At 37.8% G+C, this 17463-nt stretch overlaps 1 protein-coding gene across 1 annotated transcript in view; it reads left to right on the forward strand.

Annotated features, from left to right (window-relative positions):
• Nucleotides 1–1434: 1434 nt before the first annotated feature.
• LOC115423686 (syntaxin-binding protein 4) overlaps nucleotides 1435–17463 on the forward strand; it is a 129838-nt gene continuing 113809 nt past the window's right edge. Inside the window, exon 1 of the mRNA XM_030140632.1 lies at nucleotides 1435–1883. Within this exon, the coding sequence (XP_029996492.1) occupies nucleotides 1819–1883 (65 nt within the window). The 5' untranslated portion in view covers nucleotides 1435–1818. The remainder of the gene's footprint in view (nucleotides 1884–17463) is intronic.

The raw sequence follows: 17463 nt of genomic DNA on the forward strand, positions 1-17463 counted from the left end.
CTACTTTGAGGGCAGTCGTTGCTTTCCAGGGAGGCTTGACCCAGGATGCTCTTGGACATTATGTATCTGTGAGATGGATGAAGACCTAGGAAGTGGAGTGAAAACAGCAGCAGAAAAAAGCATCAAAAAACACCAAAATATGCCCATATGCTGTGTTATACACAAAATAGTGATCACTTCATTGCTTCATTTAATTAATTTGCAGTATTATTTTATCCTTTCTTTCTTTTTGGTACAATTCATGCTTGTAAATATCCTCACAAAATCCTTACTTCAGTTCATGGTTCATAATTGGTGTATTCCTGTTTAAAACGCAGCTGTTTTTATGTTTTGTATGTTTTGTTTTGCACATAAAGTCAGTGCTACAAACCTTAGTCACTTTTATTCATGCAGTCATCAACTTCAAATGCATATCTGTATCCCTGGTCCTCCAGATCTACTATCCTGCATGTTTTAGATGTATCCCTCTTCCAACACACCTGATTCAAATGATGAGCATCATCACATGCTGCAGATGCCTGATAATGACTGATTTCATCTTGTTTTATTTATTTTTTTTACAGTATTAAACTTTAAATTGACAGTTTAATCTCATAAATTGAAAAGAAATATTTGTGAAATTACAACAAATGCAGTTGCAAATGTATTTTAACTGTATTTTTCTGTGAAAAAAGAAAAAAAAAAATCTGGTAAAAAATGGAAATTTTATTATTATTCACAGTTACAGTTTTTTTTTCATGTTTTTACTTTTGACAAGTAAAATCACAGTCTATTTTTGTAATTTCATTGATATTTTCCTTTATCTTAAAAATACAGGAAAGATCTGTAAAATAAACAGTGAAAATTCTGTTAAATTACAGATCTTTTTTTTTTTTTTTTACAGTGTACAGACCCGCTGAACGTACAAATGGGTCATATCTGATGGCCATGAAAAGATGACCAACTGCATTTTACACCAATTATTTATGTTTATGCATTTGGCAGACGCTTTCCAAAGCGGATTAGTGGATCAACAGGTATTAAACAGTGTGTGTCTGTAGATGGTTTGTGTTACCATGGCTGTTTAGGTCTTTATGAGTTAATATAACCTCGGAAAAGATAGCAGTTAATATCAGTGCAAGCAGGAGAAATGATTATTAATATCTATCTATCTATCTATCTATCTATCTATCTATCTATCTATCTATCTATCTATCTATCTATCTATCTATCTATCTATCTATCTATCTATCTATCTATCTATCTATCTATCTATCTATCTATCTACTTTTCTTTCTTTCTTTCTTTCTTTCTTTCTTTCTTTCATGTAAACCTGCACGCGCCACCGATCAGGACTCTGTTGTTTTTTTTCTCCCTTCATTTAAACCTGCACGCGCCACTGATCAGGAGTCAGACGCACGCGGTCGCCCCAGCAGACAGGTCAGGGCTCTCGTGATGCCAACTGTCAGAAGTGGGCTGCGGCGCGAGACACATTGAAGTTTGGTCTAACAGATGAGTTAAGGTAAGTCAGCAGGAAAAAGCCCACGTGTCGGTCAGATTAGAATCGGGCCGACACACAGAGGAGAGGAGAGGCGGATCCGCCCGCGAACACTGTCCGTCTCATTGATTTGAAGGCGGATGAGTGCTGACACATCCACGCAGTCAGCGAAGGCACGCGGCTCAGCCACGGCGCAGCTCGAGGCCAGCTGAGGAGCGGCCAAAGTGATGCGTTTGTGGGACAGGGGGCTTCACTGGAAACTTCTGGAGAAAGCGCAAACGGAGCAGGACCGGCTGAAGCAGCGAGGGGGCTGAAGTCAGGGACCGTCTTTGGATAGTAATATGTCCCTTCTCAAACAGCGGGGGAGAGAGCTCGAGCGTTTCGACGGACTGTCGCTTATTTACTGGTATGTAAACAGAGAGAATGACAAGCTAAAGTTTATCCAAACGTAAAGTCATAACATGCAGCTGGATTCACCCGGAGATGTTTTAAATCAGTTTAATCAGATCAATAACACACTGATTATTGATCAATACATTTTGATGTCATAATCAAATACCAGCACAAAAAATCTCATGTGTACCTTATGACGTTCATTCATTCATTTTTAACATTTATCACCTCACCTTCTAGACTAAAGTCAAACATTCTCATTTACCTGCATGTGTAAATTCTGTATATAAACCCTTTCATGTATGAATTATGAGAACAGTTATCAAGATTTTTTTTTTTTTCTGAGTGTTTTTATTCTTCTGTAGGCATGGAAAGAAAACAACAAAAAACAATGTGATTGTTTTTTTCTTGTTTTTTTTTTTTTTATGATCCTATTTTTCACGGAGTTACAAAAACGTCCACCCATCTGCACATCATGCGTTTAATTTTAGAAGCAAAGAAACATTCATTTTACTGATTATACTGTGAGAGAACTATGAAATAAAAACATTTTTAAAGCTGCTAATCTGATGTTTTCTCACATTTTAACATACTCTAATACCAGTTATTAATCACTTCATGGAGATAATATGCAAAGAAACCCCCAACTTTTGTTTAAAATTAGGAATTAGGATTTTTTATTTTTATTTTTTTTTTAACGTTCAAACATGTTACTGCAGATCAGGTTTATCATGAACAGCAAAGTTACAGTACTGGTATGAATTGCAGTGTATGGGGTGATGCATAAGTGTCCACTGTGTTGGCTGAAATGGAACTAAAACAACAAAATCCATGACTATACAAGAGAACACCTTTGAACAGCTGTCCACTGTAGTGACCACTGTGCATGAAAGGGTTAAGAAAAGTATTTTTAAAAATGTAATTATTTTTATTAACTATTCCATTTCAAATGACAAAGGCAGGCGTGTGTGGTTTTATGTGATGCTGCTGCTGGAGATTTGGTCATTTGAGGTGATCCTCTACTGGATTTGTAGTGACACTAGCAAAGTCAAAATGGATTTTCAGTTTTATTTTCACCATATCACAAAACAAGAGCTCTACTAGGATAACTATATCCAAATGGATAAGGTTATTTTAACTGTGGTTTAATGTAGTAACAAGGATTATCTAGTATTTAATAGATATTTAATCTGGCCCGTGACCCTTTAATCAGGCAGCATGAAATTAATTTGATAAACTGTTGTTTTGGTGCTGAAAAATGTTAATTCCAGTGCTGAGATCATTATTCTAGAGACCTTCCTTGCTTAACAGAAATTCAAAATGCAACCTGTTTGCATCTTATCCTTTATTTGTATTATTATTGTGAATGTGTTTCTCCAGTTGTATAGAGCAGATTTAGAAAATAAATAGTATTGTAGAATCACGTTTTGTCTTTCCATTCACTCGGCCAGAAAACAGCTGATTAATGCTGTAAATTGTAAATGAAAAGGTATATATATATATATATATATATATATATATATATATATATATATATATACATACACACACATATATATATATATATATATATATATATATATATATATATATATATGGTATAGTATAGTTATATAATAGTTAATAAACATATTTAACTGTTAGTGCTTGATGCTTATGCTTATTACTGTGTTAACTGATGTTAAAATGTGTTGTATTAATTACTAAATTAATTGCACCTAGCTGAAAGGTTAAGTATAACAGACTAAATCAAAGGTTATATTTATATATTCAGTCTCATTTGAATTACATCATATGCAAACAAGCAACATAATGCATTGACAGCGGGCATATTTGCTGTGAATTTACTTTGTCCTAGTTGACATCCTGTATGCTGTTACACAAATCACAGAGAAAGGTTTATAGAATGAAGGAAAAAAGACATAAATATGCCTACCCAGCAATAGCTGAACAATATTATGGAAACCATTCTTTTAGCTGGAAACTAGTTAAATCCAGTTTAGTGTTAGCTGCCAAATTAAGAGATGGTCATATGTGCATTCAGTGAAATTCCTTTTCAAATGAAAAACATGTACAGATAGATTGTTGGATTGGCAGTGACATTTTTAAAAACTAATGTTATTGGCAGATGTTGGCACAGATTGTCAAAGATAATGACTCAAAAAAAAAAATTAAACAAATACCTCCTAGATTCAGCTTTTTCAGTGATTAATTACAATGAGTGTGATGTGTGAAGTATTCAGATGTATTGTTCTTCTCATGTTTCATTTCTTTATTAATTTCTTTAGTTATTAGTTTCTTTATTTATTGTTCCACTTTCTGTACATTATTTGTGCTTACTAAGAGTAGTAAGCATATTTATACTTCTATTCAACTTTTTTACTTTTTAAAAATTACATTTGTTCCAACTTTCTTCCCATTCAACAGAAAGAGATAGAAGTTTGAGGTTCAAACTACCCCTAATTGAAACTTCATTTAAACTTTAAATAAATCACAACATGTTATACTATTACACTTCTATTTAACTTTTTGATATCTTTTATGCTTTTTAAACTATCACAGTTGAAGTTTTATACTTTCTTCTGACTTTTTCTCAGTTTTTAATGGGAGTCTATGGCATGGAATCTTCAGCACCCACAATGGAGGACATCATCACTGATGCTTTCAGCTGTTAAATTTCCCACTAAAAATCTTACAACATTCACAATTTTCACTTCTACACTAAAACTGTAGATAAATTTATGCTCTTTCACTAAGTATTCTTTTTAAAGCTGTGTGATTCAAGTAGTCCCTTCACCTGTCCCTTTCACTCTAATATTATTACCCCGACCTCTGAAGGGGAGGCAAGGGGTATTGTTTTGGTTTGGTTAGTTTCTTTGTTTGTTAACTTTGTAGCAGCAAAACTATTGGTCGAATTCATACCAAATTGGGTTATAGATTTCCAGTCACCCAGAATAGATGTGATTACATTTTCGGAAAAGTAGGTCAAAGTTAAAATTTCTTTAGAATTTTTAAAATCTTTTTTTTCTCCCATTTACTTATAATGAGCAAAATTTCAAATGTCTATAAAAACATCAATTTTATTTCAATTTAATTCAAACTTGCCACATACAGTACAGGCCAAAAGTTTGGACACACCTTCTCATTCTTTGCATTTTCTTTATTTTCATGACTATTTACATTGTAGATTCTCACTGAAGGCATCAAAACTATGAATGAACACGTGTGGAATTATGTACTTAACAAAAAAGTGTGAAATAACTGAAAACATCTCTTATATTCTAGTTTCTTCAAAGTAGCCACCCTTAGCTCTGATGACTGTTTTGCACACTCTTGCCATTCTCTTGATGAGCTTCCAGAGGTAGTCACCTGAAATGGTTTCCTAACAGTCTTGAAGAAGTTCCCAGAGATGCTTAGCACTTGTTGGCCCTTTTGCCTTCACTCTGCGGTCCAGCTCACCCCAAACCATCTCGATTGGGTCCGGTGACTGTGGAGGCCAGGTCATCTGGCGCAGCACCCCATCACTCTCCTTCTTGGTCAAATATCCCTCACACAGCCTGGAGGTGTGTTTGGGGTCATTGTCCTGTTGAAACATAAATGATGGTCCAACTAAACGCAAACCGGATGGAATGGCATGTCACTTCAGGATGCTGTGGTAGCCATGCTGATTCAGGTTGCCTTCAATCTTGAGTAAATCCCCAACAGCGTCACCAGCAAAGCACCCCCACACCATCACACCTCCCCCTCCATGCTTCACGGTGGGAACCAGGCATGTAGCATCCATCCGTTCACCTTTTCTGCGTCGCACAAAGACACGGCGGTTGGATCCAAAGATCTCAAATTTGGACTCATCAGACCAAAGCACAGATTTCCACTGGTCTAATGTCCATTCCTTGGGTTTCTTGGCCCAAATAAATCTCTTGTGTTTGTTGCCTCTCCTGAGCAGTGGTTCCTAGCAGCTATTTGACCATGAAGGCCTGATTCACGCAGTCTCCTCTTAACAGTTGTTGTAGAGATGTGTCTGCTGCTAGAGCTCTGTGTGGTATTCATCTGGTCTCTAATCTGAGCTGCTGTTAATTTGCGATTTCTGAGGCTGGTGACTCAGATGAACTTATCTTCAGCATCAGAGGTGACTCTTGGTCTTCCTTTCCTGGGGCGGTCCTCATGTGAGCCAGTTTCGTTGGAACGCTTGATGGTTTTTGCGACTGCACTTGGGGACACATTCAAAGTTTTTGAAATTTTCTAGACTGACTGACCTTCATTTCTTAAAGTAATGATGGCCACTCGTTTGTCTTTACTTAGCTGATTGGTTCTCGCCATAATATGTATTCTAACAGTTGTCCAATAGGGCTGTCAGCTGTGCATCAACCTGACTTCTGCACAACACAACTGATGGTCCCAACCCCATCAATAAGGCAAGAAATTCCACTAAGTAACCCTGACAAGGCACAGCTATGAAGTGAAAACCATTTCAGGTGACTACCTCTTGATGCTCATCAAGAGAATGCCAAGGGTGTGCAAGGCAGTCATCAGAGCTAAGGGTGGCTACTTTGAAGAAACTAGAATATAAGAGATGTTTTCAGTTATTTCACACTTTTTTGTTAAGTACATAATTCCACATGTGTTCATTCATAGTTTTGATGCCTTCAGTGAGAATCTACAATGGAAATAGTCATGAAAATAAAGAAAATGCGAAGAATGAGAAGGTGTGTCCAAACTTTTGGCCTGTACTGTATATAGAGGCAGTTGATATAATGGCATCAGCACATGTGTAGACATGATGACATCAGCTGGATCAGTGCCAAAATAAGCTACAACAAGTGGTGCCAGGCACAACAAACAGGGGCAGATCTGTTTTGGTGGAGGTCTGCGCTCTCTGAGTGCTTTTCTTATTTTGGCATTGATCCAGCTGATGTCATCATGTCTATACGTGTGCTGATGTCAGTATATCAATTGCCTCTATACATGTGCCAAGTTTGATGTAAATTTAAACAAAATTGATGTTTTTAAAGACATATGAAATTTCACCCATTATATTGAGAAAAAAAAGATTTAACAAAATTCATACAAACTGTGAAATTTGACCTACTTTTCCCAAAATGTAATGACATGTATTCTGGGTCACTGGCAATCTATAAACCCAATTCGGTATAAATTCAACCAACAGTTTTGCTGCTCAAGTGTTAACAACCAAAGAACTAACTGAACCAAAAACAATAACCCTTGCCTCCCCTTCGGGGGGCAGGGGAACTAGTGCGTTGACCCGTGGGGATCCATGGGTTCTAGATGTGGTAGTTTTTGTGTATTCGTGCATGCTGTACTGCATTTGTCCACCAGTCACAGCCAAAGCGTTCTGGCCATAGCAACATGACTGTAAGGCCCTTGTATTACAGAATTACTAATATCTCCCAAAATATTGGTCCTATCAACTTGCTGTTTTCACTAGTCTCTTACTTGACCAAAAATACATAAGTAGGCCAAACTGCAGCAGTCAGCTCTTTCCCAATTTTGTGTGAATCCTCGGACACACATACATGCACACACACAGAGGCCACTTGGCTTTAATAATATAGATACATGTGAGGAGTGGGGTTTGTTGTGCCTGACACCACTTGTTTGGTATCTGATACCTTGGAGCAAAATACTTTGGGTTTTTCTAACTTGCAATGAACAGCTCATTTTTCACTATTTTTGGACAAAAATGTATCAGTGTGTCAAACAGATTCTTCCACATTGGTCAAGAGCTTTTTGTGATGTCTCTTACCCTCTTTCCCCTCAGAAGCCTCTGTATGACTGCTTGTTATGAGGGAAACTCAACAGCTGCTGCCGTTTGTATAGTGACACAGGTGATTCTGATTGGCTGATTGATATAGATATTCAGTTTAGCAGTGATCAAGTGTCTAAAAAGTTTAAAGATAGTTGTTGTCATACCTTCATAATGTGCTTTCAGGATCACAATGTTTTTGAGGAGGGGCAGGGTTGATAGTGGATGATTAATTGGTTATGGTGTCTTTTCAGATCCAAACTTTTTTTTTTAATCTGATAAATGAGCTGTACAAATATACTTTGATAAAACTCATTTAACACAGTTAGGGCTTTTTTTTTTTTTTTTTTTTTTTTTTTTTTTTAAATTGAAATTGGTTTTCTGCAGAATTTAAAATGTAAGAAATGGATCCACTCTTTGTAAAAGCAAACAAACTGAGAGGAGATGTTTGAAATCCCTTGGGAAAGTGGGCCAGTTTGATGGAGGCCAGTTGTTTTGTGCTTGTACTTTTCTTCATGGAGGGAGGAGTCAGTCAGCTAAATGTAGGTGCTGAGTTTACTGTTGAGGCTGGGTCAGCAGGGAGTGCTTAAAGGCAGGCTGAAGGGAGATGATAGAACACTGCTGGGTGCCCCCCATCTCTCAACAGCATCTCTCGCTGACAATTAGAAGCACTTATTAAAGCCTAAACAATGATTCTTTCCTCCAAGAAGTTGCCAGAGCTCTGGGACTACTTTCTGATGTATGTTTCTGGAGCCCTAGAGTTTAATCCTGACTGCAAAGACATAGACCTGGGACTGTTTCCTCTCAGGATGAACCCTACCATAAAGCCCAGGTAGGTGCAGGGACACAGGGACAAACAGGAAAGGAGTAGGGGTTTATTTGGTGATGCTGAATAATCCGCCGTGGCTTTTGGAGGCTGAGGTTTAGGACTCATTCTTAGGAGAGCGTTGGTTTTTGTGCTTGAACACTGGCTTGTTGGAGGTTAAGGTAGTCACATGTCTTATGGAGTATAATTAAGAAATAGTGTGATTAAAAAATCATTTATGGGGTATAAAAAAGATTTTGAGACCTATACATTTTGTAGAGCTGTTGTTTGATAATCACATTTTAGCAGGATGTGTCTTTGATAAGATATTCCAGCTAGAGATGGACAAATTAATCAGTTTGGCCAATTAATCACTGCCAATAGTAGATGATGGAAAACGTAAATTAATGCTCTAAACTGAAAATACTGAAGGAAAATAATATAAATGACAGCAGTCTTGAATTTGTACTGTTTGATGTTCAGTCTTACATGTGTTGATTTGACTTTGAGCTAGGGGTTAAGTTCAAAAGTTACTGGTTTCTCACACAGGGAAAGATCAGTTTATTTCAATCCAGTTCATAATGCTTTCTCATTGTTAAAATTCAGGAAGCAGGAACATGGACGGCAGATATTCCCCAATCCTTCAACTACGAATTAAGTCCAGCTAATGTTGAGCTTGATTTAACCTAGCAAATTTGAACAGTGACTTGGATACTACCCCTGTAGAGGAACAAGGCTGTTGAGTGAAACCTCTTGAACAACCTTCTGAAACCTGTCAGCTCAGAGCAATGCAAAGGGATGACACAAGTGCAGGTGGAGTGACCACTCTCTGCTTCTGTGTAGGTGGATATACAGTAGAACCTTGCAATACAAATTTAATTTTCTTCCATGACCATGCTCATTTTGCAATTTACTTGTTTTAATAATCAGTTTTCCCCATTGAAATTAATTGAAATATAATGAATCCATTCCATCCCCAAAAATCACCCAGAAATCCTTTTTAAGGGTTTTTAAAACAGAAAATGTGCAGTTATGAGGACAATAACAATTACAAAAACAAATAAATTAACTTATTTACCTTTAAAATGAGATAATCTGTGAGCGAGGAAGACAGTAGAGGAAGGTTTTCTTTCTCTCTTCACTGAATTTGTTCTTTCTGGCCTTTCTTTCATCACTGTTCACACTTGCAAGTCGTTTCTTTAAAACCTATCTGGAGAAATCTGCTTTGTTATGTTTTTTTAAATGTTCAGAAAGTGCACCAGACCATTGTTATTAAATAAAGCAGCTGCACAATGTGAACTTAATTTTTTTCAACAAAATCAGAAACCTCTTGCCACTTCTGCCAACACATCTTTTATTTACTCGTAGAGAAAGCCTTCTCAACCACACTGTCCTCGTTTTGGAATTTCATAATCTCCACCGCATTTGAATGCTGGTGCTGGAGGAGTATCTGCTTGTACTGTGGATTTCCTCTCATATTTTGAGACAAAAATGTGCGAGAGCCTCGGCTCATAAACAAGGTTATAATAGGTTGGATTTTTCATTATAGTTTAGTTTTCATTTAGTTTTGACTTTTTTTTCTCTTATTCAGTTAGTTTTAATTAGTTTTTAGAGCAGGTTTGCTAGTTTTTATTAGATTTCATTTTCTTCTAAATGCTTAGTTTTGGTTTAGTTTTAGTATTAGTTTTAGTTTCGTCATATCTTTTGTCTTCCTCGCTGTTGTATTCAAATAAATCCCAAACAGGACTCTGCTGCTTTCTCCCAACTTTAGTCTCCATGTTTCCAGGTAGAGTGGGAACGAGAAGACGACTCTAAATGACATGTGACGAGAATTGATGGACCGTGGAGTGTCGTACGGTGCCGCTAGCTAAAATTGCTCAAGTGAAATAAATCAATTTCATATCAATCCGACATTGACAAAGATGAAAACGAAGGGAATTTTATCCATAATTTTTATCCGTTTTAATTACGTTTGTAAGCACACAATACAGTTTCAGTTAGTTATCGTTTTTTCTTTTAATTATAATTTTTATTTATTTCAGTTAACAAAAATGTTTTTACAATTCTAGTTTTCGTCATTTCGTTAGTTTTCATTAACGATAATAACCTTGCTCATAAAACAAATTTCTCATTCTACGGTGCACTTGTACTGTAAGGTTCCACTGTATGTTGAAGCATTAAAAATACAGCATCAGAACAGTGATAATGAATTAATGACAAAAATGGTTTCTTCTCATCTTGAATCTATGGTCTGAACTAGGCTTAAGTCTAAATAACAATAACATTAACAGCAAAAACAATATTAATAATAACCAGGACTTTCTTAAATTTAACCTCATTAGTCTTACACTTAATTATTGTCTCTTCTTGTATTAAGAGGTCCTTCAAGTTGGGCCGGTTATGCTGTGTAACCTTAAAACAACCATTTACTCCTTACCACTTGAATGTGTCAAGTTAAAAAGTCTAAATCTTAAATTTGAATGATTTTGTATCCCGATAAAACTAACCTGGAGATTGAACTGTTGGAAAATTAATGAGATCTGGCAGAATCTGACTGAAGGACAGGTACACTGAACTGCTCTGATTTAAGGTGGCAACACAAATTTTTTTTTTTTTTCCATTTTCATTTCATGATATTATACTAAAACAGTTGTTAAAGTGTGACTCCACATCATGAAAAAGGAGGGAAAGCTCAAAAAGAAAAATAAAAAGTAAAATAAGACATATCCTAATGAACCAATACTTCAGTCTTTTAGAGCAGGTTGAACTCTGGGTGGGAGGAAAGTGACATTTCCTACGGTGACAACTTTAAGCAAGTATAAAGTCAACTAAATCAAAACAATCTGTACCTGGTAACATGAATTAATATCCCTGACTTGTAGTGTAGTGTACATGGAGAATCATGTGTCATATTACACAGGATGTACAGGAAATGCATAACTAAAATCGCATTCATATGTATTTCATTTTCACTTAATGATTCAAATCATTTTAAGTAGTATCGAAAAATATATGGTTTACAGCTTATGGCTTGCGTAAACTGGACATTATTTGTTCCATTATCATGTATTGATCCTATTGATGGAGCGCCTCAGCTCAGACTAATTGAAATGCCAATACTTTGGATCCTCTAACATACAGTATCATCATTAAAAGCTCACTTTGTTACCTCTTTGTTAAGAATCCAACAGTTCTTTCTGTTGTGGTTGTATACACTCACCACAAATAGAGGTAAACACTTAACTTTTTTATTTTTTTGGCTTTCATCTAACATTATCAGTGATCTGTGTTTACTAGAATGAAATGCATGTGATTGACAGCAGATCAGGGACACAGCAGCCTAAGGGCAAATAAAGGAAGCAGATTAGATTGTGTAATATTTATGTGCCCTGTGGTCATTTGGCAACTTCTTGTTGTGTGAAAATGTAAATTAATGTAGGAAAAATGAAAATGTAGGTGTAGATCAAGTGACATTAAAGCTGCACGAGCTGAAATCAAGAGGAAAATGCAAGAATTTGAGAATGCATAGATGTGTTCTTCAGCTCTCCCCACCTGGAGTAGAGCACTAGAATTGTGTCCATATTATCTGATCAGCTCTCAGTACCTATTACAAATTACCTTTTGTTGTTTGTGTTCTTCACATGGTACTGATGGTACTGTGTTATGATATTGTATTGGGATGAGTAATGATGTATATTTTGTGTTGTTACCATATAAACTGTATGACTCCAGGAAAAATAGCAACTGCTTTGCAAAAGCTATTGGAGTCTAAGGCCTTTGATACTGCTGTGTCAAAGTGAGTCAAGCTGATACTGTCAGATTTTTTGGCACTTCTGCTGCATGAAAGCAGGGACCACCAGGTACCATCAGATACTACTCCTTGTACCACCTTTGCTGAGTTTCCAAAGTAGATGAGCCAAAGTAACTAAACCTGACATCAAGTCACAGAGATCACAGATTGGTCAATCCTCAAGCGATGGTATATCAGTTCCTATGTGTGTTGACATGTTGTGGGGGGTATCAAGCCCAGCCAGTGGGATATCTCTGAAAATGTTGGAGCAAACTGTCAAGTCAGCTCTGTCTTGTTTGGAAGGTTATTTACCTGCAAAGTTGTGCCTGAACAACTATATGTAACAACAACTACTATACTCTATACTCTCTAACAATTATATTCTTGCATTAGAAATGACATTTTATTTTGAGAATTATAACTTAGTTTTAAGCTTTATGCTTCTCCATTGTTGTGTTGCTTGTAACTGAAGATATCACAATTGGTTTACGCTGCACTGGCCAAGATGACCTACCATCCTGAAGTAGTACTATACCTCTGGTGGAAATGAAGCATGCGGCTGGCCAAACAGAGCCAAGTAAATTCCAGTAGAGGTGACCTGAGCTGATACCATCAGTGAAATCACACATGCATGTACACACACACACACACACACACACACACACACACACACACACACACACACACACACACACGTACACACGTACACAGCCGAGGGCTTTGTGCAGGATCTTAGGTGGTTCTAGGACTGTCTTTTAGAATGAGATCTCAGATGTTGTTCCTGGTATCTGCTGGAGCCATCCACCCAGCTTGGGGGTTTCTGCCCCTAGTGCCATGATCACTACTGACACCATTCTTGCCCTCACCCCACATTTTCTCTGTCTTCTCCTTCAGCTCTTGATATTTGTCGAGTTTCTCATATTCCTTCTTCCTGATGTTGCTGTCACTCTTATCAGTCTGTATCTGGTCCCCCATTTGATGTTTGTTCTTGAACTGTCTAAAATAGAGGTAGAGCGATATGGGTTTTTCTAAGGCTGATTTTTTTTTTTTTTTTTTAATTTGGTCAGCTGATGGCTGATGTCTACAGCTGTTTCTTTTTCTTTCTTTTTTTTTTTTTTTTTTTTACAGCACATTGACTGTAAAATACAATTAAAACACTCAGATAATTAAGATTTTTATGCAGCAATGTAAATGAAATTATTAATGCACATACACATAGTACTCTTAACATTTACTGAACTTGAAGTGCTGCCCACACAGGTGCCTGATCAAATGTCTCATAACATTTTTACTATTGATCAAATATCGGCTTTCAAAAAAAAAAATTAAGGCCGATGGCCGATATTGAAAAAAATCAATATATTGGCACAATATATTGGTCAACCAATATATCGGTCTACCTCTAGTCATAAAACCCCTGTGATGTGATTAACCAAACTCTAGATCACTGGGTAGATTTTCTATATACTGAGAACACAGACAGGTGATAGATGCATGCTTTGTGTCCTCTCAGACCTGTTGATAAAACATCATACTGTCACCTTTCTAAAATAATTACCTAAGTAAATTTTATTTTTTGACAAAAAAGATTTTTTTGCCTAAATCATCAAATACTCAGTTTCTAGTTAAGTTTTTTGTGTCTCCTGAAAAATCTGAAAAAATATCAATTATTTTAGGAAGGTGATGATATGGAATTTTTTATCAACAAGCACTGCAGCTTTAATATATTTGTAATGTATCTAGGAACAAACCTTGCAAAAAGCTGGTTGAGGATGAATGTAGTGGAATAAAAAAAAAAGCAAAGGCTGTAACTTTCTTATTTTAAGCAAGATAAGCAACTATCTCATCTGATTTTGAAACTGTCTACTTAAAACCAAAACCACTGCCCTGTCCTAATCCTATCCAATCTACAAGATATACTGTAAAGCGATATAAAGCTGGTTTGAACATTATTTCTGGTACTGGCTGTTCACTTTTGACACCAGTAGTTCTCAATTACCATTGTAAGTGCCTAGAACATTTGGGGTGACCTGATAGCTAAGGGCATATACAGGGTTTGATACCTGTCATTCTTTGCCATCTCTGTCCAATTTTAGATAAAGTCATAAAATGCCTCAACAAATAATCTTAAAAAGTAGTTTCTGAACTGTTTGAACTGTGGGCCATAAATCATATGATGCAAGTGTCAACAGAGATCAGTCAGACAGACAGTGCTCTGCGGAGTATAAAGCTGTTCTTTTCTTTTCCTATCTCTGTCTCTTCTACTTGAGTTTCACATTTTGCATTTGGCTGTGGATGTAAGGGTTATGCAGAGGAAGCAGGCCTTTGAAATATCAAACTGTCACTCTGATTCACCACTAAAACTGACTGTGACAGCAACATGTTAGCATTAGTTTTCTGTCAGGTGATTCAAGGGTTTTTCCAGTTTTCTCTTTATCTTGAGGACGACTAACAATAGCCACTTTTACACAGAGATCCCTGAACAAAGGTGAGATGGTGATCCCACCTTTTTGCCAGAGAGAGGTGAGACAGGCTGGTCTTTTATGCAGTGGACCTGTGTTCCGGAATCAAAGGGGTGGTGATGTAGCGCAGCATATAGTGTGACGTATAGGCTAACTTGCGTGTCGGAAATACTCCAAGCATAGCGGTGTTGCTAACCTCTCTGGAGTTGGCTTGTCTTTCACCATTCCACAAATGTTGGCATGGATTGAATCATCTGCCCAAAATGACAACAGCTCGCGGATCTTGGCATCTCCCCAGTATGACATCTTTCTGGTCACGTTGATATGCTTGTTTACTGTACTGGGTCGCACACACAATTCATCATCATAACGTCACGCCTTGGTTGTGGAACGAGAGGTGTTCTTTTTTATATAGCATTCCAGAATCATGATTCCACCTTTATCACGGCTCTGTGACTACCTCCAGAGGTGTTACAGAGCTGTGACAGAGGTGGGACCAAATGATCCCACCATTTCGTTAACACTGACGTCGTTCCAGAATAAAGGTGAAATATTCCCGGAACAGAAGTGCTGTGATGACTGATCTGCCGACCTGAGAGAGCTGGAGGGAGAATAGGGCCGGGGCAGGTTGGACACATACTGTGAGATGAGACCATGAAGACATTTAAAAACAGAAAAATGTTAAGATCACTGTGAAAGCCAGCTGGGAGCCAAAGAAGTGACACTAAAATTGGAGTCGTGCTCTTGTTTTTTTGCACCAGTTAAAAGCAGAGCAGTTGCATTTTGAAACCCCTTCAGTTGGGCAAGTGACATCTGGCTAAACCCAACATAAAGTTCATTGCAATAATCTAATGCCGCGTTTCCACTACATGGAACCAACTCGACTCGGCTTGACTCGACTCAACTCGGGTACCAGGTCCTATTTCTGGAGACCATTTCCATTACAGCATACTACCAACTTTACCGTACCTGGACGTCATAGCGATGTGGCGCGTTACTTCCGTGTCGTCTGCTCAGAGAGTTGCTGATAAACTCGCTCATTGCGTGTTGTCTCATCAAGTTCATGCTGAATTTTTACATCTGAACCTCCTTGACAAACCATGGTGTAGTTTTGCGGGCTGTCATCATGTGGATTAATGTACCTCTATATTTACTGTAAACTTCTGCATCTGTTTTTTGTAAAATGGCGGATCACAGAGACGACTATGGGGCCATTATTGTAGCAATATTATTTGCAAATGCGTGTGGAGAGTTGAGTGTCCGTATTTCAATCTGTGTGCAGTCGGATTTGCAAATGTGTAAATGAATCTGTAAATGCGTGATGAGATTTGTGTCTGTACAACAATCTGCAAATGTGTAAACCAACTTGTGTGTGTGTAATCAGATTTGAAAAGTCAAAGTATTTTCACTACAAGACCCAGAAATACAGACAAATCATTGGTTACAAGTCAAGCGGCTTCTCGATTGGCTCTCTTTACACACGTGAATTTTGCTACACTTCTGCCGAGAGAGATCCACAAATGCGCAGCGGGATTTGTCTGTAAAACCAGGGTTTGTGTGCCTGGGCTCAGGCTGCCCTGGGCTCAGGCTCACAGGCTCCCTCATTCCGGCTGCGTTCGGCTTTGCTCGTTCTTGTACCTGACATGAGTTTACGTGAGTTGTGCTTGCAAGGTTCACCAACTGCCACTAAAAATCGAAGAAGAAGAAGGAGAAGATTCACCTGGGCAAGGAAAGATGGCTGCAAACGAAGAGACGGGTCAGACGTTTGGGGCTACGAATAATCCATGGGTAAGCGATTTACCCAAGAATGAGCAAAGCCAAACGCAGCCGGAATGAGGGAGCCTGTGAGCCTGAGCCCAGGGCAGCCTGAGCCCAGGCACACAAACCCTGGTTTTACAGACAAATCCCGCTACGCATTTGTGGATCTCTCACGGCAGAAGTGTATCAAAATTCACGTGTGTAAAGAGAGCCAATCGAGAAGCCACTTGACTTGTAACCAGTGATTTGTCTGTATTTCTGGGTCTTGTAGTGAAAGTACTTTGACTTTTCAAATCTGATTACACACACACAAGTTGGCTTACACATTTGCAGATTGTTGTGCAGACACACAAATCTCATCACGCATTTACAGATTCATTTACACATTTGCAAATCCGACTGCACACAGACAGATTGAAATACGGACACTCAACTCTCCACAAGCATTTGCAAATAATATTGCTACAATAATGGCCCAGACGACTGTCTGACCAATCAGTGGTCTGCAGTGTTTACACGTCACGTTTTAGTATCTGGTCCCCAGTCCTGGAACCTCGGCGGAGGCAATACCAAAAAACTAGTTCCGGGAACCAGATTCCAGGACCTTTTTCGTAATGGAAACGCAAAAAGGCCGAGTTGAGTCGAGTCGGGCCAATACCATGGAGTGGAAACGGGGAATAATTGAGTTGTGACAAAAGCATGGATTAAAATCTCAAAGTGATACAGCAAAAAAGTGATTTAGCTTTGGCCAGTCATCACAATTGAAAAAAGCTGGACTTGACCACTGAGCTTATCTGTGCATCGAGTTTAAAATCTCTCTCTAGTCTCAGACCCAGATTTTCTGGTGCAGGTTTCAAACATTTAGTTAAAAAAAGCCTGGTCTCCTTCATCTCTGGAGGAATTATTAGGCCCAACAGCATGACCTCCATCTTCTTTTCATTTAAGTGCAAAAAAATTCATCGAAATTTCTTCAATGCACTCTAGCAGTTCATTGACACAGTATACATTCTCCAG

This window comes from Sphaeramia orbicularis, chromosome 8 (genome assembly GCF_902148855.1).
Source record: "Sphaeramia orbicularis chromosome 8, fSphaOr1.1, whole genome shotgun sequence".
In the NCBI taxonomy this organism is placed as follows: domain Eukaryota; kingdom Metazoa; phylum Chordata; class Actinopteri; order Kurtiformes; family Apogonidae; genus Sphaeramia; species Sphaeramia orbicularis.